The sequence below is a fragment of the Rattus norvegicus genome, chromosome 17, assembly GCF_036323735.1.
Source record: "Rattus norvegicus strain BN/NHsdMcwi chromosome 17, GRCr8, whole genome shotgun sequence".
Lineage (NCBI taxonomy): Eukaryota > Metazoa > Chordata > Mammalia > Rodentia > Muridae > Rattus > Rattus norvegicus.
In genome coordinates this window covers 91,582,392-91,609,452 of record NC_086035.1, presented here as the reverse complement: position 1 = coordinate 91,609,452, position 27,061 = coordinate 91,582,392, and the positions used below count along the sequence as shown (strand labels likewise).

Genomic DNA, 27,061 nt, shown 5'->3' with positions numbered 1-27,061 from the left:
CTTCAACCCCAATTCAACAGTAGTAAGATGTGGATACACAGGAAACTGCTACAGGGCACAACATGTCACCTGCACCAAAGATACACCGATCTCATACTTTTTCTGGACCCTCTGGGAATACATACACAGGGCCAGTTAGAATTAGAAAGCAGCCTTGGTACATAATTAATTTGTTGGGTATTGTCCTTGCCTTGCTAACATCCTGATGCACAAGTAATCAACTTCTGTTGTTTTGAAGGTCAAACACAAGGCATTGTGTTTGAGAGCAGAAGGACCCAGAGTTCCAGAACAACGCATCTACTACATCAGTTGTTTATAGGTTCCTGGCTGACGGGTGTTTACTTGATCATTTGGAACATATCAGCTCACTGTTTCTAGATCTTGAGCTTGGTCAGAAGTCTCAAGCCTGAGGGCAGGCAATATGGGAGTAATGGTGTCATATTCCTCTCAGCCCCACAAATGGTAGTCTCATGCCCAGGGGTGCAATGAATAATAGCATTTTGTCACAACAATCAAGGTAGTCATGACTTACAATCCTTTGGCAACCACTTGTCGGAATTTAAAAAGTAAATAGAATACATTGAATATGGACATGAATTATTACAAACTTATGAAGTCTGGGGTCCATGTGAAAAGCAAGACAATGTCCATCAACTTGCCATTGAATATCAGAATCCATTAAAAAATGGAGTGCCAAAGCTCTGGCGTCATTGTCATTCTCAGGATTCCTTGTTTGATTATTAATGACAAAAGTGTCCTTGTTAAAGATGGAGTGTTAAGTGTTTGAACATTGTTCCCATTAGGTGGTGCAATTTGGGGTTAATTATGGTCCTTGGGCAGGGGTACAAGTAGGAAGAAATGGGTCACTGGGTAACACTGGGGACAGACTCTTGAGTCAAACCTGCCCTCTAGTGCTCTAATGACCAAGACTAGCCTTCCTGTCCATGGAGACAGAAGCAGAGGAGAAGGAATGGACCGTGCCTAGCCACAGTGTTGGCTGATCTTTGCTCTAACCTCCCAAGGAACCCTGTGACAATGGATAGACACCTGTCTACTTACAGCTCTGATTGAGGCTGCATTCTGTCCTTACAGGTACAGAAGCTGTTGCTTGGCTGGAAAGAAATTAGAGTTTGAGGACACAGAAATTATACTTGGACATTCAGGAGCTGTTGGACCCTGACATAGTGAGTTTCTCCAACTTTGGACACTTCAACTTGCTCTTTTTGACTTTGGTTTCTGTATTTGCTGGCTTGAGTTATGCATTTACTTTTCCATGTTTTTTATTATCTTCTATTTCACGTTTTATTAAATTATGTTTGCTATGTTAGAGTATTCTATTTTTTCACTTCATATGTATGACAGATTTGCATCCTCATATGCCTTGAGTACCATATCCCAGATGCATTCTGTGGAGGTCAGAAGAGGGAGTCAGGTTTTCTGGGTCTGGAGTTACAGGTGGTTGTGAGTGTCTCACACCATCCCTAGGATTGATATGATAACATATTCACATAGCATAACTCAGTTGTGTGAGAAAATAAAATCTCTCTATACCTGTCTATAGTTCCACTTCCCCGAAATCTGATTCCGTTGCTAACCTGACAGCTCATACTAATAAAATTATATAGAAAGACTTGTATCACTATTTTAAGTGGTGTATACCACCTGTGAGTGTACTGTATAGGTGTGCTTAGAGTAGAGAGTTGTAGTAACCCCTGGTGCTGGAGTTAGGGTAGCTGTGGGCACCTGTGTTCTGAGAACCACCTACAGGTCCTCTGCCCGAGTAGCCAAATTTGGGAACTCCAGATGCAGATCGCCATCCTGGACAGTATAGGTTTTCAGGGATCTGTTCTCTTTACACCTTCTCTTGAAGCTGGTATTCTAGATGCCTCTACTCAAAGAGAATGCTGAGATCAGGAGAGAGGATGGTGAGCTTTTCCAATTTAGTGGCTTTTAGTGTCTAGGATACTCTGTTTGCAGTTGGTCCCTGACAACCGCCTCTATGTCATATTTTGCATCTGCTCCTTTGCAGTAGGTCCTTGTCCTTCCCTTCCCAGTATGGAAAGTACGTGGCTAGATTGTCTGATGTTTTTCTGAGCTTTTTTCCTCATATCTTTAATGTAGGAATTTGAGCGTATCAACATGTTCTGGATCCTGATTTTAAATGTCTGTTTTATTTCTCATTGCAAGTTTGCTTCTAGCCATATAAAGGAGGGCCTGATCATGGAGCAGGACCCAGAGAGCCGAGAGTCTATCGAGAACTTTACCACTGACTATAAGATCATAAGAACCCTGGGAAGGGGACGATTTTCAGTCGTAAAAATGGCCTACCACGTCCCAACCCTCACCTGTGTAGCTATAAAAGTTCTCAAGAACACCAAGAAGTGCTCCTCAGTGATGAGCAGGGAAGTTGACATTCTAAAGTCCCTGGGCCATCCTCATATCATCAAGGTGGTCGAAGTGGTCCAGACAAGAGAGGCCACCCACCTGGTCATGGAGCATGCCTCTCAGGGAGACCTACTGGACCGAATCCGGGAATGTGGATATTTAAAGTCGTGGGAGGCCCGAAGAATGTTTAGACAGATATTAGAGGCAGTACAATTCTGCCATGACAATAATATTGTCCACCGAGACATAAAGGCCAACAACATTTTGATAGACGGAAGGTCGAATGCCAAGCTCTGTGATTTTGGCCTAGCTGCTAAAACACTTCCTGGGCAGAAGCTGATTGATTTCTGTGGCACGCTGCCATACTGTGCGCCAGAATTCTTTGAAGCTGAGGAATATGAGGGCCGCCCATTTGACGTATGGAGTGTAGGTGTCCTCCTCTTCTTCATGGTGACTGGGCACTTGCCTTTCCTAGGCAAGTCATTTGCAGAGGTGAGGAGACAAATCAGTTCAGCCAATTTCAGCATTCCGCCTCACGTTGCCAACGATATTTTCAATGTTATAGTGGAAATGCTGATGATAAATCCCAGCAGGAGGCCCAGCATCCAGCAAATTGTGATGCGCCCCATGATCAAAGACAGCCAGGCCTACTCACCACCGACATCCATACAGACGTTCACAGGAACACCAAGCCCTAGCATCATCAAAGCCATGAGAGTCATGAGGCATACACCTGAGAAAAGCACTGAGTCTCTCATAGACCAAAATATCAACGAGGTGCTGGCAACATACTTGATTCAACAGCACAAGCCACTCAGGAAAGTCTGCACACACCACCAAGTGGAGCCAGGTCTAGAAGATCATCACTCCTTCCCTCGTTTTCTTAAGAGAAAGGGACCTCTTCTCTCCTCCTTCACCTTGTCCTCAAATTCATCCAATATGCGGGAGAACGAGGATAGGAAGAATTCCAGGAAGGTTGTCAGAAGGCATGATGTGGGCTACCAGCAAACAAGGACCAACACTCTACACCTCGACCGCCTGGACTGTCCTATAGCTGAAGAATTCAAGGATAACAGGCTGCAAAACAGGAAGACATTCTCAGACTCCAAGACTGTGTTGTCTTGTAGTCTAACTGAACATATCCAGTCACCTCGACTTCAATACACCTATTCCACTACAGCAGACAGGAATGTGTCCTCCTTCATACCGCCACATGATTTCTGTGCATCACTGCAGACACCTAAGTGGATAAGCCTTGCAGGCTGCTCTGGAGATACCTGGCAGAGAGAGACACTTGTGGACAAAAACACCTTCATCAAGGAAGAGGCCATGGTTCATGAAGATACCGTCACTAGTGGCCAGCCACAAGTTCCTTGCCCAGCTTCCCGTCGGGGATGGCGTCACCACTGGAAGGGGTTTAAAAAGACAATTAGTAGAAGCCTTCGAAACCTGTGCTGCTGTCTGCCACCACCATCGGAAAATCAAGTCTCCTGCAATAACTTGGCTCTCAGGAAGAGAGGAGAACATTGTGTCACCCACAGGACCAGGTGGGTGCATGTCCTCATTCATTTCATCCATATTTGTTCCTGTCCTTTGTGACAAATGATGATGGCCCTTGAGGCACACAGAAACTTGACAAAATGTAACTTCAGAAAGATTAAGTTCATAGAAACCCCTGAAGGGTGATCTGATGCTTCGTGACTCATAAGGGGAATCAGAGACACTGATTAAAGCAGGACGAGAGGGAGGTGGGGGCATTCCCAAATGGGGCAGAGAGTTCTAAGACAACCAGTGGAGTGCTATGGCTCTTTATGGAAAGCACTTGAAGTTCTCTTTTTTTCTTTTTCTTTTTTTTTTTTTTTTTTTTTGCCGGGGTTCTGTTTCGTTTCTTTATTTTTTTTTAACATTCTTTTTTTGTTTTTATTAACTTGAGTGTTTCTTATTTACATTTCGAGTGTTACTCCCTTTCCCGGTTTCCAGGCAGACATCCCCCTAATCCCTCCCCCTCCCCTTCTTTATGGGTGTTCCCCTCCCATCCCTCCCCCCATTACTGCCCTCCCCCCAACAATCACGTTCACTGGGGGTTCAGTCTTAGCAGGACCAAGGGCTTCCCCTTCCACTGGTGATCTTACTAGAATATTCATTGCTACCTATGAGGTCAGAGTCCAGGGTCAGTCCATGTATAGTCTTTAGGTAGTGGCTTAGTCCCTGGAAGCTCTGGTTGATTGGCATTGTTGTTCATAAGGGGTATCGAGCTCCTTCAAGCTCTTCGAGTTCTTTCTCTGATTCCTTCAACAGGGGTCCCGTTCTCAGTTCAGTGGTTTGCTGCTGGCATTCGCCTCTGTATTTGCTGTATTCTGGCTGTGTCTCTCAGGAGCGATATACATCCGGCTCCTGTCGGCCTGCACTTCTTTGCTGCATTCATCTTGTCTAATTGGATGGCTGTATATGTATGGGCCACATGTGGGGCAGGCTCTGAATGGTGTTCCTTCTGTGTCTGTTTTAATCTTTGCCTCTCTATTCCCTGCCAAGGGTATTCTTGTTCCCCTTTTAAAGAAGGAGTGAAGCATTCACATTTTGATCATCTGTCTTGAGTTTCATTTGTTCTAGGCATCTAGGGTAATTCAAGCATTTGGGCTAATAGCCACTTATCAGTGAGTGCATACCATGTATATCTTTCTGTGTTTGGGTTAGCTCACTCAGGATGATATTTTCCAGTTCCAACCATTTGCCTACGAATTTCATAAAGGTATTGTTTTTGATAGCTGAGTAATATTCCATTGTGTAGATGTACCACATTTTCTGTATCCATTCCTCTGTTGAAGGGCATCTGGGTTCTTTCCAGCTTCTGGCTATTATAAATAAGGCTGCAATGAACATAGTGGAGCACGTGTCTTTTTTATAAGTTGGGGCATCTTTTGGGTATATGCCCAAGAGAGGTATAGCTGGATCCTCAGGCAGTTCAATGTCCAATTTTCTGAGGATCCTCCAGACTGATTTCCAGAATGGTTTTACCAGTCTGCAATCCCACCAACAATGGAGGAGTGTTCCTCTTTCTCCACATCCTCGCCAGCATCTGTTGTCCCCTGAGTTTTTGATCTTAGCCATTCTCACTGGTGTGAGGTGAAATCTCAGGGTTGTTTTGATTTGCATTTCCCTTATGACTAAAGATGTTGAACATTTCTTTAGGTGTTTCTCCGCCATTCGGCATTCCTCAGCTGTGAATTCTTTGTTTAGCTCTGAGCCCCATTTTTTAATAGGGTTATTTGTTTCCCTGAGGTCTAACTTCTTGAGTTCTTTGTATATTTTGGATATAAGGCCTCTATGTGTTGTAGGATTGGTAAAGATCTTTTCCCAATCTGTTGGTTGCCGTTTTGTCCTAACCACAGTGTCCTTTGCCTTACAGAAGCTTTGCAGTTTTATGAGATCCCATTTGTCAATTCTTGATCTTAGAGCGTAAGCCATTGGTTTTTTGTTCAGAAAAATTTTTCCAGTGCCCATGTGTTCCAGATGCTTTCCTAGTTTTTCTTCTATTAGTTTGAGTGTGTCTGCTTTGATGTGGAGGTCCTTGATCCACTTGGACTTAAGCTTTGTACAGGGTGATAAGCATGGATCGATCTGCATTCTTCTACATGTTGACTTCCAGTTGAACCAGCACCATTTGCTGAAAATGCTATCTTTTTTCCATTGGATGGTTTTGGCTCCTTTGTCAAAAATCAAGTGACCATAGGTGTGTGGGTTCATTTCTGGGTCTTCAATTCTATTCCATTGGTCTATCTGTCTGTCTCTGTACCAATACCATGCAGTTTTTATCACTATTGCTCTGTAATACTGCTTGAGTTCAGGGATAGTGATTCCCCCTGAAGTCCTTTTATTGTTGAGGATAGCTTTAGCTATCCTGGGTTTTTTGTTATTCCAGATGAATTTGCAAATTGTTCTGTCTACCTCTTTGAAGAATTGGATTGGTATTTTGATGGGGATTGCATTGAATCTGTAGATCGCTTTTGGTAAAATGGCCATTTTTACTATATTAATCCTGCCAATCCATGAGCATGGGAGATCTTTCCATCTTCTGAGGTCTTCTTCAATTTCCTTCTTCAGTGTCTTGAAGTTCTTATTGTATAGATCTTTTACTTGCTTTGTTAAAGTCACACCGAGGTACTTTATATTATTTGGGTCTATTATGAAGGGTGTCGTTTCCCTAATTTCTTTCTCGGCTTGTTTCTCTTTTGTATAGAGGAAGGCAACTGATTTATTTGAGTTAATTTTATACCCAGCCACTTTGCTGAAGTTGTTTTTCAGCTTTAGTAGTTCTCTGGTAGAACTTTTGGGATCACTTAAATATACTATCATATCATCTGCAAATAGTGATATTTTGACTTCTTCTTTTCCGATCTGTATCCCCTTGACCTCCTTTTGTTGTCTGATTGCTCTGGCTAGAACTTCAAGAACTATATTGAATAAGTAGGGAGAGAGTGGGCAGCCTTGTCTAGTCCCTGATTTTAGTGGGATTGCTTCATGTTTCTCTCCATTTAGTTTAATGTTAGCAACTGGTTTGCTGTATATGGCTTTTACTATGTTCAGGTATGGGCCTTGAATTCCTATTCTTTCCAGGACTTTTATCATGAAGGGGTGTTGAATTTTGTCAAATGCTTTCTCAGCGTCTAATGAAATGATCATGTGGTTTTGTTCTTTCAGTTTGTTTATATAATGGATCACGTTGATTGTTTTCCGTATATTAAACCATCCCTGCATGCCTGGGATGAAGCCTATTTGGTCATGGTGAATGATTGTTTTGATGTGCTCTTGGATTCGGTTTGCCAGAATTTTGTTGAGTATTTTTGCGTCGATATTCATAAGGGAAATTGGTCTGAAGTTCTCTTTCTTTGTTGTGTCTTTGTGTGGTTTAGGTATAAGAGTAATTGTGGCTTCGTAGAAGGAATTCGGTAGTGATCCATCTGTTTCAATTTTGTGGAATAGTTTGGATAATATTGGTATGAGGTCTTCTAAGAAGGTCTGATAGAATTCTGCACTAAACCCGTCTGGACCAGGGCTCTTTTTGGTTGGGAGACCTTTAATGACTGCTTCTATTTCCTTAGGAGTTATGGGGTTATTTAACTGGTTTATCTGTTCCTGATTTAACTTCGGTACCTGGTATCTGTCTAGGAAATTGTCCATTTCCTGAAGATTTTCAAGTTTTGTTGAATATACGTTTTTATAGTAAGATCTGATGATTTTTTGAATTTCCTCTAAATCTGTAGTTATGTCTCCCTTTTCATTTCTGATTTTGTTAATTTGGATGCACTCTCTGTGTCCTCTCGTTAGTCTGGCTAAGGGTTTATCTATCTTGTTGATTTTCTCAAAGAACCAACTTTTGGTTCTGTTGATTCTTTCTATGGTCCTTTTTGTTTCTACTTGGTTGATTTCAGCTCTGAGTTTGATTATTTCCTGCCTTCTACTCCTCCTGGGTGTATTTGCTTCTTTTTGTTCTAGAGCTTTTAGGTGTGCTGTCAAGCTGCTGACATATGCTCTTTCCTGTTTCTTTCTGCAGGCACTCAGCGCTATGAGTTTTCCTCTTAGCACAGCTTTCATTGTGTCCCATAAGTTTGGGTATGTTGTACCTTCATTTTCATTAAATTCTAAAAAGTTTTTAATTTCTTTCTTTATTTCTTCCTTGACCAGGTTATCATTGAGTAGAGCATTGTTCAATTTCCAAGAATATGTGGACATTCTTCCTTGATTGTTATTGAAGACCAGTTTTAGGCCGTGGTGGTCCGTTAGCACGCATGGGATTATTTCTATCTTTCTGTACCTGTTGAGGCCCGTTTTTTGACCAATTATATGGTCAATTTTGGAGAAAGTACCATGAGGAGCTGAGAAGAACGTATATAATTTTGCTTTAGGATAGAATGTTCTATAAATATCCGTTAGGTCCATTTGGCTCATGACTTCTCTTAGTCTGTCTACATCTCTGTTTAATTTCTGTTTCCATGATCTGTCCATTGATGAGAGTGGGGTGTTAAAATCTCCCACTATTATTGTGTGAGGTCCAATGTGTGTTTTGAGCTTTAGTAAGGTTTCTTTTACATATGTAGGTGCCCATATGTAGGTGGCATAGATATTTAGGATTGAGAGTTCATCTTGGTGGATTTTTCCTTTGATGAATATGAAGTGTCCTTCCTTACCTTTTTTGATGACTTTTAGTTGAAAATTGATTTTATTTGATATTAGAATGGCTACTCCAGCTTGCTTCTTCTGACCATTTGCTTGGAAAGTTGTTTTCCAGCCTTTCACTCTGAGGTAGTTTCTGTCTTTGTCTCTGAGGTGTGTTTCCTGTAGGCAGCAGAATGCAGGGTCCTCGTTGCGTATCCAGTTTGTTAATCTATTTCTTTTTATTGGGGAGTTGAGGCCATTGATGTTGAGAGATATTAAGGAATAGTGATTATTGCTTCCTGTTATATTCATATTTGGATGTGAGGTTATGTTTGTGTGCTTTCATTCTCTTTGTTTTGTTGCCAAGACGATTAGTTTCTTGCTTCTTCTAGGGTATAGCTTGCCTCCTTATGTTGGGCTTTACCATTTATTATCCTTTGTAGTGCTGGATTTGTAGAAAGATATTGTGTAAATTTGGTTTTGTAATGGAATATCTTGGTTTCTCCATCTATGTTAATTGAGAGTTTTGCAGGATACAGTAACCTGGGCTGGCATTTGTGTTCTCTTAGGGTCTGTATGACATCAGTCCAGGATCTTCTGGCCTTCATAGTTTCTGGTGAGAAGTCTGGTGTGATTCTGATAGGTCTGCCTTTATATGTTACTTGACCTTTTTCCCTTACTGCTTTTAATATTCTTTCTTTATTTTGTGCGTTTGGTGTTTTGACTATTATGTGACGGGAGGTGTTTCTTTTCTGGTTCAATCTATTTGGGGTTCTGTAGGCTTCTTGTATGCCTATGGGTATCTCTTTTTTTAGGTTAGGGAAGTTTTGTTCTATGATTTTGTTGAAGATATTTACTGGTCCTTTGAGCTGGGAGTCTTCACTCTCTTCTATACCTATTATCCTTAGGTTTGATCTTCTCATTGAGTCCTGGATTTCCTGTATGTTTTGGACCAGTAGGTTTTTCCGCTTTACATTATCTTTGACAGTTGAGTCAATGATTTCTATGGAATCTTCTGCTCCTGAGATTCTCTCTTCCATCTCCTGTATTCTGTTGGTGAAGCTCGTATCTACAACTCCTTGTCTCTTCTTTTGGTTTTCTATATCCAGGGTTGTTTCCATGTGTTCTTTCTTGATTGCTTCTATTTCCATTTTTAATTCCTTCAACTGTTTGATTGTGTTTTCCTGGAATTCTTTCAGGGATTTTTGTGATTCCTCTCTGTAGGCTTCTACTTGTTTATAAATGTTTTCCTGTGTTTCCCTAAGGGAGTTCTTCATGTCTTTCTTGAAGTCCTCCAGCATCATGATCAAATATGATTTTGAAACTAGATCTTGCTTTTCTGGTGTCTTTGGATATTCCATGTTTGTTTTGGTGGGAGAATTGGGCTCCGATGATGCCATGTAGTTTTGGTTTCTGTTGCTTGGGTTCCTGGGCTTGCCTCTCGCCATCAGATTATCTCTAGTGTTACTTTGTTCTGCTATTTCTGACAGTGGCTAGACTGTCCTATAAGCCTGTGTGTCAGGAGTGCTGTAGACCTGTTTTCCTCTCTTTCAGTCAGTTATGGGGACAGAGTGTTCTGCTTTCGGGCGTGTAGTTTTTCCTCTCTACAAGTCTTCAGCTGTTCCTGTGGGCCTGTGTCTTGAGTTCACCAGGCAGCTTTCTTGCAGCAGAAAAGTTGGTCTTACCTGTGGTCCCGAGGCTCAAGTTCGCTTGTGGGGTGCTGCCCACGGGCTCTCTGCAGCGGCAGCAACCAGGAAGACCTGTGCCGCCCCTTCCGGGAGCTTCAGTGCACCAGGGTTCCAGATGGCCTTTGGTGTTTTCCTCTGGCGTCCGAGATGTGTGCACAGAGAGCAGTCTCTTCTGGTTTCCCAGGCTTGTCTGCCTCTCTGAAGGTTTAGCTCGCCCTCCCATGGGATTTGGGTGCAGAGAACTGTTTATCCGGTCTGTTTCCTTCATGTTCCGGTGGTGTCTCAGGCAGGGGTCCTGCTGCTCCTGGGTCCTCCCCCACGGGAGCCCAGAGGCCTTATACAGTTTCCTCTTGGGCCAGGGATGTGGGCAGGGGTGGGCAGTGTTGGTGGTCTCTTCCGCTCTGCAGCCTCAGGAGTGCCCACCTGATCAGGCGGTGAGGTCTCTTTCCCACAGGGTCTGGGAGCAGAGAGCTGCTGCGGGCCGGGATCCACCAGCGTGGGACCTCCGGCAAACACAGGACGTGCCCGGTCCTAGATGAACTTTACCTCTGTGTGTCCCGATCTCACCAGGCAGCTCTCTTGTAGCAGACAAGTTGGTCTTACCTGTGGTCCCGAGGCTCAAGTTTGCTCGCAGGGTGCTGCCCAAGGGCTCTCTGCGGCGGCAGCAACCAGGAAGTTCTCTGTTTTTCAAAGACACCAAGAGCCTCTTTTCTGTGTCTTTTTCTTTTCAAGTCCTGAAGAACAGCAGCCTCAGCTCCATGGCTTTTAAGCCAGTGGTGGGGGTTGGCCTGGCTGAAGATTATACAATCTCAGAGGAGCCAGGCCAGACGTCCAGGTGCCTGTGTGCTTGCAGGCCCCTTCTCCAGAGGAAGAGCTGTCCACACCACAGCAAGGTCTCTCCAGGTAAAACCCCAGGCAGGAAGGCCTGCCTTTTCACTGTGTCTTGCTCAGAAGGGAGGGATGAAGTAGAACAGTGCCCTAAAACTGTCAGTGGACCAGTAGCCCTCTGCCCTCTCTTCTAGCAGAGGTAAACATCAGAGACTGTTCTGTGGGACTGTACTGTTCTTTGCTTCCTGTTTCTTGCAGAGAACATTGGTCTTCATCATGAAGTAGACTTCTCAGAAAAGTCTCCCTAGTCAGCCCATCAGACCTGAGCTAAAATGGGTTCCAAGGTTGAATATGAGGCCTGTATGTCTCCTGTGAAGGGAATCCTCCTGTCACACTTTGACCAGACCCTCACCCACCCCTACTGCCCTGCGAAAGATATCACCGTTTATATTGCTTAAGTCCTCAGACCCAACTCAGGGTAATGCTTAAAAAACCCATACTGTGGAGTGACTCCCAAGGCAGCTGTGCCCTCTCTCTCACCAGTTCTGCCCTGTAATTACTCACCTCTCTCTGTTTGCTCCCTCAAGGCCAACTTTCAAATGTGTAACAGGATTCCTACCTGTGTCACAGCCTCCTCGAAGGAGGAGGGACAGGTGTTATGAGCAGAGTCAAAACAACGACTTAATGATGGAGAAGCAAACTGGTGTGCCCCTACCTCATGCCAGCTTCAGGCCTCCACTGGAGTATGCATTTCACTGGATAAATCTTCCCAGGCTGCTTCCATTAACCTGAGAATTTGCACACTGCTTTTTTATGCCCAGTTAAACAGCCTTGCAATTCCTTTGTGAGAGCTTCTGGGAAGCTTTCCCTGTCCCTCCTACTGTTACATTTGTTAAGATGTCATCTCCTGTGTTCTTTTTAACTAGACTGTATCAACATCTTCCACAGCATGAGGTGTACAGAATACCATATGACTGACATGGAGGGTCCCTCTGACCCAATGTCCCTCTTAATTTGTTCAAAGGACATCAAGGATCCAGGCATAGTAATCCTGCAGTGATATGTGCTGAGTTTAACAGCATGTCCCTATAGTTCTCCATCATTGTGATCACATACATATTTCTCATGTGCTTTATCCCCTGAGCTACACGAAATTCTCTTAGGACAGACAATCTTTTCCTCTCTAATTTGAGTGGGAAAGCACATTATATTCCACTCTGGAGCAAGAAGAGCACTATATGAACTCGTGTACCTGAACCCACAACGCACAAGTCTGGGAAAGTTCATTAAAGGGGTTCTTTGCTGGCCTCTAGCACTGAACCAGGTTAGCTACTCAGACAAAAACCAAGGAAAACCTCTCACAGACCCTGGCCAGCCTAGGTTTTAAGAGTTGGCCTCACACCCTGATGATTCCTTGTCATCCATACCCTGATATGTAGAAGCCCTAGAGTCTATATCTCTGTCAGTGTGTCTGTCTTTACTTTTACATGAACTACTTCCATGCAGGTGGGTCTCAATGGATGTTTCTTATACTGGACTCCTAGAGAGCCATGTACCCCTCAGGATGGTCTTAAGTGGAAAACACAAAATAGAAACATCAAATATAAAATCCCAATTGATGGAAATAGATTCACAAAATTAAAAACCAACAGATGAAAAACACTAACCACTCCAATAAAAATCCTTAATATATCACTCTTAATTCTAACAGACTCACAGGTGTATGCTAAGGGAACATATTCCATGTACAATAAACAGAAGAAACTGGTTCTTATTTTCTGATATGTTTATGTAAATTAAGCATACTTTCATTTTTTTCTGACATTTTTTTTCCTATTTTGGAATAGTGTTGCTATGCCGGTTTTAGTGTTCACACAGTCAAACCTAAAATTCAGAGAGAATACCACTCGGGATAGAATGAAAGCCCAGGCTACCTTTGTCTTCCTCTTGATCTTGCTGCCTCTGTTCCTCCTTTAGTGTAATGCTATGCTGCAAACATTTCTGTTTTCATCAAGGTCTCTTAAATCCCAACAGGCCACCTTGTAGCTAAAGATTACCTTGAGCACGATCCTCTTCTTCCTGTCTCTAATTCTGCAATGTAGAAGTTTCAGTTCTGAGCCACTCTACCCTGTCAAGTAACACACTTCAAGGCCAGTATAGGCAAGAGGAAGTACCAGGCTGAGTGCAATCCTGTCAGAAAAAGGACATTCTAAATATTTTTACCTGGCAGATCTGGTCTCTGCAGCTGGGGAGATGGATGTTGGGTAAAGTGTCACAGTGCAACAAAAGGACTCTGGAAATAAGACAAGGAAGAATCATGGTGTCATCTTAGGCCTTGAGCTTAACAGAGGCAGGTGTGGCAGATTGGTGGCCTGAGATTACTGACATATTACTCTGTCTCAATATTGAGGTAAAAAAGCGTTTGATGATTATTCCTGGCCTCCAGGTATGAGGACAAACAGACAGACACCAACAAAAAAACACACACACAATCACACACACACACATACACACACACACACACACATAGAGAGAGAGAGAGAGAGAGAGAGAGAGAAGGAGAGGCAGAGAGACAGAGACAGAGAGAGACAGAGAGAGAAAAGTCGAGGTGGGGGGTAACTCGGAGGTAATGTATGTATCATGCACACATTAACTCTTTATACATCTATCTAGACTTTTCCAAGTATGGACTGTCTAAATTTTATAGTCATGTCTGTCTATTTCTTGGCCAGTGAACATAAACCTAAGTCCCGTGGCAAAATACGTACTAGGGTTTTCTAGTGATGAATATTATTTTCTTTCTCTTGTTTAACTCCAGTTCTCTTTATGCAGTCCAGGCAGCCAATGACTTTTGATCCTGCTGGACAACGGACTGGACACAATGAGTGGCCTGATGAGTGGACCGTTGGACCATTTGGGACTCACCTGGACTAAAATCCATGTATAACAAAAGGGTCTCCAACATCCTGCTCCTTCCACTAGGAGGGCAGATGAAAGGAAGATGCTCCGAGATATAGATTTATTGTGGCTTTTTTTTTCTCTGTGTTTTCTTTTGAAGCTTGTAAGGTTTGCTTTTTATTCCTCTTATTTGTATATAATTTTGTTCATACATTTGTATTTATCTAATATTTTAATGTTTTAATTGAAACAGTGACATCACCTCCCTCTTTTGTACCTCCTCTCCAAACTCTCCCAGCTATCCTATATCAAACATTTCTCATGCCTTCACTCTTAAGTTTATAGACTCCTTTATGTGCTTAAATTTGTTATATATTTTTACATATCTTGTGTATCCAGAAATAAATATAAATATACCTGCAGAGCCCATATTTGTTGCTTGTGTATATATTTGTTCAAGACTGACTACTCTGTATTTGACAACATGGTACTTTCTATTTTTACCTTTTGATATTTTCTCTTCCCAATCTTAAAATTCTTTTTCTGTCTAATGGTTTCTTGCCACTTTTATTTAACCTAAATTATTTATTTCCTTCTTTTGCCTCCTTTCTATACTCCCCCCATCTTTGATTCTACTACAACAAAGACCACTGCCTGTGGGAAGGACTCACTCTTGAAAGAGCCAGAGGTGTGGGTCAATTGAAGACCAGTGGGAAAGTTCCACTGCCAACCTTCAAGCACAATGACCCCTCCCTTCCAGGTAATAGTCAGATCCCACAGAACTGCAAGCCAAACTGTTAAACAAAGCTACCTGTGATTTCCAACTCACCTCTCCTTCCCCTCTGGAAAAGCAGGAATGGTTCACTGATTACTAGTCAGTAGGAGGTCACTTCGCCCCATCAATAATACCCTGCCTAGTTACCAACTGCTTGAATTCTGCCCCATCTCTTAGCAAGGTATATCTGCCTGTCAGAATCTGCCCAGGGTCATCTCCCTTTAAGGAGGAAGGCCTCAATAAGGCAGAATTAAACTCCTCTTGCTATTGTATAGATCACTGTCTCCATGAATGTCAATCAAGAGGTCCTGGAATCGGTTCAGTTTGAACCTCACATTGGTGCATACATCTGGAAACTTGCTTCTTCTGTGGGACCCATGGGAGAGTGGTGAAAGGGAGGAGTGGCAGTTACAACTAGGTACTGAGGTTGACTTCTCTGTGCTCTCTGTATCTAGCTTCATAGTGTTCTGCTTTTGACTTCTTTCTTTCTTGCAAGTATCAGGAGGGCTCACAGAGGCTAGGTAACAGGGCTTTGACCTGTCCAGAGGCCAGCAATGTCAGAGAACTTTGATCCAGTGTGACGCCAGAAAATTCACCAGAACCTATGTTCATCTCACATCTGGCAGGAGCAGATAGCCTGCTTTATCACATCCACAGCAGTGATGGTTTGGTCTGTGTACTTTGCCCTTGAAAAGGGACACTTGGTTTGTGTGTTTATTGTTCTTTTTGTGCATTCAGTTTTCATGTTTTGGACTTGGACTGATGAAAATTTTGGACATGGGACGAATTGTTTTCTCACCTTAATCTTATTCTGAGTCATTTTCAAGAATTTAGGATTAAGGACCACTTAATGAAACTTGGAGTGGGCTGCTTTTGATGTTAAATGGCCACCAGGAGAGAGACATTTTAACTCCCCAAGGTATCAGCAATAGAGGATAAAATGATTCAGACATTTTCCCTCCTCCTCAACCCCTACCTTCTAAACACTTCTTTTTCACTAGAAACAACAAAAGCCTACTTCAGCCCAGCACCCAGCTCCTTCCTTATTGACAGTATCAGCCTTAGGGCTGGAGAGATGGCACAGAGGTGAAGAGAACTGAGTGCTCTTCCAGAGCTCCCGAGTTTAATGCCCAGCAGACACTTGTTGAATTCTCTTTTTCTTCAGGATAGGTTCAGAGTTTCGTGGCTCACAAGGTCACAAGGATTTAACCCCTTTTTCCCTTCTCTTCTGCTCATTGCTGACACAGTGCAAACTGGCATCCAGCATCCCTGACAGGAGAGGCTCCATGTGGGCAAAAGTATCTTTCAACAGAGCTTACAAATGGCTCCTGGCCCCACAAGGAACCCACCCAGATTAGGGCTTCAATTCAGTAACGGTTGGGAGTGTGTCCAGATTTGCCACAAGGCTCTATAAGCATATCTCAATAATAATTTGTCCCAGGTTCACATATGATATTAAATAAGAGCAAACAGAAAATTCTCATATGATAGCCCTGACTTTCATCAATTAAGTTCGTACCAAATGTTAGAGAAAAGTTAAGTTGCAGGGAGATTGTAGAAGAGTGCAGATCACGACAGAAAGAATTAATTAGACCACTTACAGCCAACAAACCACCCGATACAGGACAAAAGAAATTCCAAGCTTCAATAAATTTACTTTGACACTCATGACTACCCGTACAATTCTGACTGATGATTCAGTAATGCCTACAGGCTTCATTATCAGAGTTTTCCCTGGCTGATATGTTTTCTAGCTACCTGTTTTCCTAAACCTTGCAACTCTCCCACCTGACCCTGACTTGGACTGTCCACTCCATCAATGTGACGAGGTTGTGGCACAGGTGTTCAGTACCTGACCTGACTTGAGGAACACTCCTTTGTCAGAAACAGAACAGACCTGGGTTATGGACAGAAGCAGCTTCATCCATGGGGGTGAGAGGAGGGCAGGGGCAGTGGTGACAATACAAATGGAGGGAATGCAGTTGCCAAAAACAATAAAAGGCCTCCCTGTCCTGTGGCTGCACTCAAGGAAAGAGAAACCACAGTCCATTGTCACCCCCCTTTATCTGTGTCCCCAGAAGAGCTTCACAGAGGACACATTTTGAATGTTCCTCTGAAGACGCCACAGTCTGAAGGCCTCCCAGGAGATCTACTGCAGCCTGGGCAACATATCAGCAGCTTCTCTGCCCCTTTGAATATCCTCCAGTTGGAAGGCCCTCACAGGAGGTCTGCTACAGACAGGGCCACAGTCCTGACAGGAGCCCTGTTGGAAACCAGGGACCAAGGAGTCAGACTCCAGAGTCACCTTCTTTTCAGCACCTCATGGTATCTTCTCAAAAACTGACCATATGACGGGTCATTAAAACATACCTCAACAGATACAGGAAGATAGAAATAATCCCATGCAATCCATCATATTCCACAGACTAAGGCTGATCTTCAATAACAACAATAATGAAAGAACACCCACATATACATGGAAGTTGAACAATGCTCTACACACATACCTTAGTCAAGGAAGGAATAAAGAAAGAAATTAGAACACTTCTCAGAGTTTAATGAAAATGAAGGTACAACATACCCAAACTGATGGGACACCATTAAAGCTGTGCAAAGAGGTAAACTCATAGGTGTGACTGCCTGAAAAAAGCAAAAAACAGGAGAGAGCACAAATCAGCAGCTTGACAGCACACCTAAAATCTCCAGATCAAAACAAGCAACTGCAACCAAGTGCAGTAGAAGGTAGGAAATAATCATTCTCAGGGCTGAAGTCAACCAAGTAGAAACAAAAAGGTCTATACAAAGAACCAACAAAACCAAGAGCTGGCTCTCTGAGAAAATCTATAAGTAGATAAACTCATAGACAGACTAACCAGAGGGCACAGAGTGTGTGTCCAAATTAACAAAATCAGAAATTAAAGAGGAGACATAACAACAGAATCTGAGGAAATGAAAAAAATCATCAGGTCCTATTAAAAAAGGCCAAATTTAACAAAACATAAAAATCTGGAGGAAATGGACAGTTTTCTAGACAAATACCAAGTACCAAAGATAAACAAGGAACAGATAAACCATGGAAATTACCTCATAACTCCTAAAGAATTAGAACCAGTTATTAAAAGTCTGTGAATCAAAAAGGGCCCACCACAAGATGGGTTTAATGCAGAATTCTATCAGACCTTAATAGAAGACCTCATACCAATGCTCTCCAAACCATTCTACAAAATAGCAAGGGAGAAAGCACTACCAAATGCCTTCTATGAAGTCACAATTACTTATACTGAAACCACAGAAAGACCCAACAAATAAAGAGAACTACAGACCAAATTCCCTTTTGAATATCAATGCAAAAATACTTAATAAAATTCTCGCAACAGGATCAAAGAATACATAAAAATGAACAACCACCCTGATCAAGGAGACTTCATCCCAGGAAGAGAGGGATGGTTCAATATATGGAAGTCCATTAACAGATTTCACTTTATAAAAAAACCTCAAAGATAAAACCACATGATCATTTCATTAGATGCTGAGAAAGCAATGGAGAAAATTCAACACCCCTTCATAATAAAAGCCCTGGAATGATCAGGAATTCAGTGTCGGTAACTCAACGTAGTAAAAGCAATATACAGCAAACAGTAGACAACATCAAACTACATGGAGAGAAACATGAAACAGTCCCATTAAAATCAGGGAGTAGACAAAGCTGCCCAATTTCTTGCTGCTTATTGAATATAGTTCTTGAAGTCTTAGCCAGAGTAATCAGACGACAAATGAAGGTCAAAGAGATACAAAGTGAAAAGGAAGAAGTCAAAATATCACTATTCGCAGATGATATGATAGTATACTTAAGTGACCACAAAAGTTGAACCAGAGAACTACTAAGCCTGACAAACAGCAAAGTGGCTCGGTATAAAATTAACTCAAACAAATCAGTAGCCATCCTCTATTCAAAGGATAAACAAGCTGAAAAAGAAATTAGGGAAATGATAACCTTCATATTAGTCCCAAATAATATATAATGCCATGGTGTGACTTTAACCAACAGATTGGGAAAAGATCTTTAACAATCCTACATCTGATAGAGGGCTAATATACAAAATATACAAAGAACTCAAGAAGTTAGACTCCAGTGAGTCAGATAACCCTATGAAAAAAACGGGGTACAGAGTCAAACAAAGAATTCTCAGCTGAGGAATATCGAATGTCGGAGAAACACCTAAAGAAATGTTGAGCATACATCTGGAGTCATCCAGGGAATGCAAATTGAAACAACACTGAGAATCCATCTCATACCAGTCAGAATGACTAAGATAAAAACTCAGGTGACAGAAGATGGTGGAGAGGATGTGGGGAAAGAGGAACACCCCTCCTATGTTGGGTGGATTGCAAACGGGTACAAACTCTCTGGAAATCAGTCTGGAGGTTCGTCAGAAAATTGAAAATTGGACTATCTGAGGATCTTGCTATACCTCTCCTGGCCATATACCCAAAAGATGTTCCATCATAAAACAAAACCCCCAGGAAAACAACAATTCCAACCAACCAGAGCTCCTAGGGACAAATCCACTACCCAAAGAGTACACATGGACCGACCCATGGCTCCAGCTTCATGTAGCAGAGCATGGCCTTGTTGGGTACCAATGGGAGGAGAAACCCTTTGTCCTGCCAAGTCTGGACCTCTCACTGTAGTGGAATTTCAGGGCAGGGAGGCAGGAAAGGGAGATGTTTGGGGAGGAAAAAAATTATAAAAGAAGAGGGAGGGTGAATGGGATGGGGGTTATGGATATGAAACCAGGAAAGTGAATCACATTTGAAATGTAAATACATTTTAAAAAAATAGAAAAGAATAGAAAAAGAGAAATACCCAATAAAATTAAAATGAATAATAAAAATAAATAAAATAGGAGCAAATTTAGAAAAAAAGAAGTTATGTACAATCAGCCTTAAGGGAACTAGGTCAGTGTATATGGGTGTTTGCTGGGCAAACATAAACCTGAGTTTAACTCTCCATAAAAATCACACCTGACTACATATATGCCTCTAAACCAAGCCTTGAGAGCAGCAGACAAAATATTGGTGCTGGAATGCCAACCTAGCTTCAAGCTCAGACACCATCTCAAAGGACTCAGCAGGACAATGATAGAGCAGGACACCTGAACTCCTCCTCTAGACTGTGCATGCGAACAAATGCTCACAACGAGGTGTGCACACACACACACACACACACACACACACACACACACACACACATAGATACACACACTCGCATGCGTAAAATATTTTTGAAAAGTATAAAAGACATCTAGTCCAATTGAAACTCATTTCTGGCTCTGCCTTCTCCCTGCTTTTTCTCTTAAGTCCTATAACATCATCTGACAAGGGCATATTATATTTATTTATGATCTGAAGTTCTTCTAGAAGACGGCTGTCCCAAGAGGTGATATTCACCTGCTGTTGAAAAGCGTCTCTTGCACAATAGATACTTAACAGATCTTTATTAAATACATATGCTGTATATGAAAGTTACTGTTTGGGAAGTATCTTAATGGAAACTAAATCAGAGAAACCCATCCCCCTCATGTCTCTCACAAAGTCTCTCAATGTCTGTATGTGTTAGTAAAAATGTGGATGACAGCAAAGAGCAACAGAAAAGTTATCTGTAAAGCTCTTTACATACGGACACCCCCTACCAATTAACTACATAACAACATCTTCATTACTATAAGATTACTAGGTGTGGATTAGTATAAGGTTACTAGATGTGGAAGTTAACATAAGGGTAGAACATCCAAGGGCCTTCAGGAAGAAAAGACACAAATCAATGTGCCTAATCAATCTGTTAAACAAACCCTGGAGGAAATGGAAAATGAATTTGATGCTTACAGAAATACTTGCCAGAATTCAACATAAATGGCATTCAACACGAACCAACAATTTTTTTCTCACACTTCTATCAGGCAGGAGCAGATCTCTGTCTGTCTGTGTTGTGGTGTGTGTGTGTGTGTGTGTGTGTGTGTGTGTGTGTGTGTGTGTTTGTGTGAGAGAGAGAGAGAGCGACAGAGAGCGCGCAGAGACAGAGAGACAGAGACGGAGACAGAGAGACAGATATAGACAGAGATAGAGAAGAATGATTTGCTGTTTTGTTTGTCTCTCTCAGGATTGGAAAAAGACACTTTTCTTGACTGCCTGAGCTCCAACCCTTCATGAATGTTGGCTTCAGGTGGCAGAGGAAATCTCCCTGGTTCGTTTCCCTATAATATTAGCATCTCAGCCACCTCTCCAGAGATGAGCATGAACCAGGAAGGGTGGTGTGTGGAGTGCAGCAGCAGGTGTCACAGGCAGGGAAAGGAGAGCAGGAACTTGGAGCACCTGAGTGAGAATGAGATGGGCCCAAGGCTTAAAGTGAGACACCCTCAACCTGTCAGTTCCCTCAATCACCTGCTGGGAAGGACCAGGCAGGCTGAGGGTAGGGAACTTCCAGTTGAGCACTACCTCGGGTGAAGAGACCCCTGAGGGCCCTGGCCTGCCGCACCAGCGCCCTGCTTAGTAAAGTTTGCATGGGGTCCGCCCCACTACCAGAGCCCTTGGGGCAAGGGACCGCCTCAGTAAGCAACCATACAGGGCTCAAGTTCAGTGAACCCGGGCAGGACAAGCACTGGCCACCAACCTTTCCCCTGGCGCGATACAACCCCGCAGAGTAGCCCTCCACCTTCCCGCCAGGACCTGCTGAGATAGAGACCCTGATCCTCTAAAGCAGCCTGCTCCATTCTTTACCTCAGCTATGTGGTCCGAGGCGGATTATCACCCTGGCAAGGGAATCCCGACCTGCCTAACCTGCCTGGTCAACCAGAGCTGTTACTCCGCTCTCTTAGGTAACCAAGGAAACAGGGTTTCCACACCTTCCATAGCCCTGACCCAGAGTAGATCTCTATACCTGCACACACATGCCTTTTCCTGCGCTTTGATTCCCTCTCTGCTGGGAGGGCGGGCACAACCTGGTCGCCTGTGTGACGCGCTGAGAATCTCAGCCAATGAGAGGAAGAAGGCGGGACCACTGCAGAGGGGCGGGCCCCGTGCCGCTTCTCTGAGTCCCACCCCTCCCAGTGACTCCGCTTCTAAAAGCACCAAGTCTCTTGTTTCTAATTTAAGTGCAGGTTCACTGAAAAAACTACATCTGTCATGAAGACTGCTTAAAGTGCCTGAATAGTACTGGAGCACTAAGCAGGGGATGAATCATCGGTAGCCAAAATTATCTTGCACTATCTTTGGGGTCTTTAAACTTCTTTATACCAACCTTTGTAGCTGACCTAGGATCTTTGTACCTGTTATATAAAACATTTGAAATGTATTGTTGAACTCAGCCAACCACTGGCTTTTCAGTAATGCGGAAAAGAAGAATATCATCAGCGGGACATTTTCCTGCTGTGCTGTAGGCTGCCCACCAAATGTTCTTTCCCCTGTATTTGTGTATTGATTTATGTTCTTTTGTTCTATGCTATAAGTCCTCATGCCAACCTCTTCCCCAATAGTCATTAATTCGGGGAAACCCGAATCTGTACTCCTATGCAGTATTCACTCAGAGTTGCATCAGAATATAGTTCTCCTTGTTTTTGGTTTTGGTTTTATTTTGTTCACGGTCACTATGTACAATGAACTGTTGTCCTATCATCTGCTGGAGGTCATAGGATTAAAAAGGATGAGTAAAGTTTCACCGAGATGACAGCAGGGCTATCCTCAGATATCTTTGAGACCCAACCTTATATTTCTGTAGAGAAAGAGAGATTCTTGCATAAATTCTGGGTCCAGCTATAATACCCTTCGTAGCCCTGTCCAATTATGTTGCATATAATCGGGCACCTGACACAGATCCTTACATAAATCAAACTTTAGTGAGACTTTGAACCTGCTCCTTGGCCGGTGTGCTTTGTGTGCACATCTTTGTACACTCCAGCTTTAGCAGTCGCCAAGGCAGTTTAGCATGAACCCACATATACACAATCACCCCCTCCCTATCTTACAAAAATGTTTCTGTCCCCACCCTTGATATCTGTGATGCTTGCCTGCCTTCAGCAGGAAGCTTTCAAGGTTGGGGTTACTAAAATTGACCCATGTTGCTATCAACCATGAGCTCCATATTTCTTGACTATACATCCCTATGTATCTCTCGTGTGTTTAGAGAGCAGGCCAGCTCAGTACCTGGGTCTCTTTTGTTTTACTACCCTGGAAAAAATTGGACTTTGTCACTTTAACTTGTGCACAGCTTTGGCTTTCTCTGAGGACTGTTAAGGTTATGTACTTTAATATGCCAATCTCTTCTGAGTGTGGGAACTACAAATTAAATAATAGGATATCTGAGCCTCACTACAGACAGTCTAACTAAACCTAAGAGTGACAGGACGATCCTGCTCTAGGAATTTGACACATTAGTGGCCATCCTTCCTAATCTTCCAGTCACAGCTGTGAGATAACAGGAGCATGGGGGAAAGTCAAAGCTACACTGACATATTTGGTATACTTTGGCAGTTTTTCAAGGCTCCCCAAATAATACAATCAAAAACTAAATAGTCTGTGGCTTAATCAGGGAGCAGAAGCGTAAGGTGGAGAGATTTCAATCAAGGACAGAAAAACCATGCAATCCCCATTTTCACCACCAAAGAATACATATAACAGTTCGAACATGTCTGGGAAAATCCCATAGCATAGGCATGTGAGGAAAGGTAGGATGTGTGTAAATGATTTATAAAGATGCACAACCCCCATGACCCATACTTTGAGCCTTTGATCTTACTCCAAGTTTAGCTCAAACTTTTCTTCATTAATAAGAGAAGAAAACATCCCTTTCTTTCTACCAATATCCTATGTGTCCCTGGTCCAATTCCTTGTTCTTAGTCACAAAACCTCGGAAATTCCAGTGGTAGCTTCCAAACTCCATAATCTATCAACAACGTGTGTGCACACTGTGTACTCGAACACACACACACAGACACAGACACAGACACAGACACAAACACACACACACACACACACACACACACACACACACACACACACACACACCCAGTGAGAACTCCAATCAACCTCGTCTACAGTGAGACTTGCCTATCACTTCTGGTTCACTGTTAGTAAATCGATGTCCACCTTATTTTATTGCCAGATATATTTAAAGTGTCAGCTGATGACCAAATGCAGACGATTCAATTTTTTCTTTAGATTTATTGGTATGAATGTCTTTCCTATAATGCCTGGTGCCTGCAGTGGTCAGAAGAGGGTGACAGATACACTAGAACTGGAGTTACAGAGTTTGCTTATCAATCTCCTGGTGGACCCTGGAAACTCTTGCTCTGCAAGAGGTACCGGTGTGCTAAACTGCAGAGCCCATCTCTCCAGCCGCTAAACACAGATATTTTTATAAATAGCTTCATAGGAAAGTCAGATGTTGTGAGCATCAATGATCTAGGCTCCCAGCAGAACATGGGGTCAGGCTCTAAACATTTCAGAGATGTGATTGGTTGCCTACTTTCTCATTAAGCTGTCCATGCATCATCTGGCTGTTTTCACAGGGTCTCCTAGCTCAAGATGCTTTCACACTCACTCTGTAGCAGAGGATGACCTGGAATTTCTGATCGACTGCCTCTGCCTTCCAAGTGCTGGACCACCATATCTGGTTTAGCTCTTACTTCTTAGAGCAGAAACAAATGCAGGGAAATGAGAGGGGTGCTGGAAATCACTGTGTACAAAGGAACTCAGGAGGTGAGGCTCAGAGATAGAGGGATGATGGAACTTAGGAAATGCCAGCCCTAGCATTCCAGTGTACCCCATAACTCCCAGAGGATGAAAGGAACATCTTCCAGGCTGACCTATATCTTGTTGATACTGTCTAGCCAGATGTTTCTAGAAAGCCCCTTCATTTCCATCTCTACCAAAGCAAACTTGTCACTTCAGCCCAATTTGTGACCACACCAGAGGCCTCATAGGTAGCAATGAATATCCTAGTAAGAACACCAGTGGAAGGGGAAGCCCTGGGTACTGCTAAGACTGAACCCCCAGTGAACTAGATTGTTGGGGGGGGGCGACAAGGGGGGGAGGATGAGGAGGGGAATACCCATAAAGCAGGGGAGCGGGGAGGGGGATGTTTGCCCGGAAACCGGGAAAGACAATAAAACTCGAAATGTATATAAGAAATACTCAAGTTAATAAAATAAAAAAGAACTCTCGCTGCTTTTAAGCTAAGGGCCAAGTCCTCACATGGGGTGTGTCATGACTGCCTGTAACACTAGCTACACACACAAACACGCACACACACGCACACACACACACACACAGAGAGAGAGAGAGAGAGAGAGAGAGAGAGAGAGAGAGAGAGAGAGAGTAATTCTCTAAGAGATAACGTCAAGGTTGGTCTAGAATTTCGCAAAGTTGGTAGAGTCCTTGCCTAGCATGCCAAAAGTCCTGAGTTTGTTCCCAGCATGTACCAATGTGATGTTACATGTCTATAATTCAAGCACTTGCAAGCCATGTGTGCTCGTCCCAATTCATGTGGCCCCAGCATTTTACTCCGTGAGAATTTTTAACTAACAGGGGCACAGAATCATCAGAGAGATGAACTGAAAGATTTCTTCAAGTTAACTCTGACTGTAAATGTAAGATGGCTTGGATCTGGGTTGCCCAAAGAAAGCCAAGGATTATTCTCAGCTACAGTACAAAATCAGTTTATTGAAAGGTAGCTTACAGTCAGTGATGTCTACAGAAGCATAAATACCCTGGAACGTCACAAAGGTGAGACAAGGGAGAAGGAGGTTACTGTATGTTAAACTGATTAAATAATTACTGAAAGCTTGGTCATCATGTTTTAAATATCTGATCATTTTTAGTTATATATCTCTGCGTGATGTGTGCCCATGAGTATAGGTGTTTGTAGAGACCTATACTGTTGGAACCCCTGTAGGTGGAGTTGGTAGACATGGGTGTTGGGAACTGAACATGTCCTCAACAAAAGTAGTATGAGATCTTAACCAATGAGCCATTTCTCCACCCCATCATCATTAATCCTTAAGAACTTTTGGTCCTGGACACCCGTATTAAGGTGAGCTGCTTGGGAATGAGATTGTTTTCCTATTAAAATGTCAAGATCTGCTTAACCATGTTTCCAAAGGCATTTTTCTTTAAGCAAAGTTTCCCCCTGTAAAGGTCTATAATGAGGTCATATATAATATACATTTTATTTGAGTGCAGTAGAGAAGAGTCAAATGAAAGGGAAGGTCCCAAAGCCACACTGGACAGCCATATACACAGAGACAGATTACACCGTCCGGGGGACCCACACCAGAGGGGCAGACAAAAACACAACATGCAATATTAGCACCATGAGCTTTTAACTAGTTAGGGCCCGGGGCTCTGCTAGGATGTCCAACCTGTGCCTCTAAGAACAAACAAACAAAAAAACTCTGTACAAGAAGCCACCTACTGGAATAATACTGTAATCTGTAATAATAGTGGAAATCTGGCCATCTCAAACAATAATCTTATGTAGTGCTGCCCCCTGCTGGAGGACACAGAGTCTGGCTTGGTTAGGTGCCTTCTAAAGCTTCCAGGCCGACCCAACTAAGACAGAAAAGAAAGCATGTATTTTCTCTGTGACTTGGCAGACAAAGGCACTATAACACTGGCATGGCTGAGACTGAGGCTCCTGTCTCCAGGATGTGCCCAGCACAGTGACCTGGGACTCATCTGAAACCACTGATGGACTTGCTTCCTCCTTGGGGACTGAGAGTACTGTCCTGTCTACTAGGTCTCTTCTTTTCCCAGTTTAGCAGGCAAGGATGCCCTGATGAAGCAGTCTTAGCCTCACCTGCCTTCCAATCATGTACACTACAAAAATGCATGCTTCTAAAGACAGGATTAGTAACCGAGGCTGAACAGTTTTTTTTTTTTTCTTCTGGCCTCTTCCTTGTGTGCCCTTAAGCAGATCTCATTGGGTTTGAGCAAAGACTTTCACCCACCTCTTTTTTTAAAAAAATCAACCCTATTGTCCGTGCTTTATAATTTCCCTCCCCTTTGAAGCCATGGTATTGCTGTCTGTGGCACTTGTTCAGAGCAGGCTCTATGCACATATCAAATCATCTTCCTCCACCAGCAAACAGTATTGCCCTCTCTGAGATGACAGCAAACCTCTGCTTCATGTTGTCATGTGCACACAAAGAAACAACCATGCCATGGACCTAGCAATGCCAAACCACTCTCTGCTCTAGACCAAAGCTGGAGGCACACTGAGAGATATGTGTGCTGTCCCATTACCTGCCTGGGACTTGAAACCCACCCTGGGACTCATGGG

General features: G+C 43.0%; 1 protein-coding gene across 1 annotated transcript; it reads left to right on the top strand.

Annotated features, from left to right (window-relative positions):
• The first annotated feature begins 2,139 nt into the window (after positions 1-2,139).
• Positions 2,140-11,512, top strand: LOC134482792 (sperm motility kinase X-like). Its single transcript, XM_063276981.1, has 2 exons — positions 2,140-3,753; positions 11,432-11,512. Exons 1-2 carry the CDS (start codon positions 2,140-2,142, stop codon positions 11,510-11,512), a joined length of 1,695 nt encoding a protein of 564 aa, XP_063133051.1.
• The last annotated feature ends 15,549 nt before the right edge of the window (positions 11,513-27,061 follow it).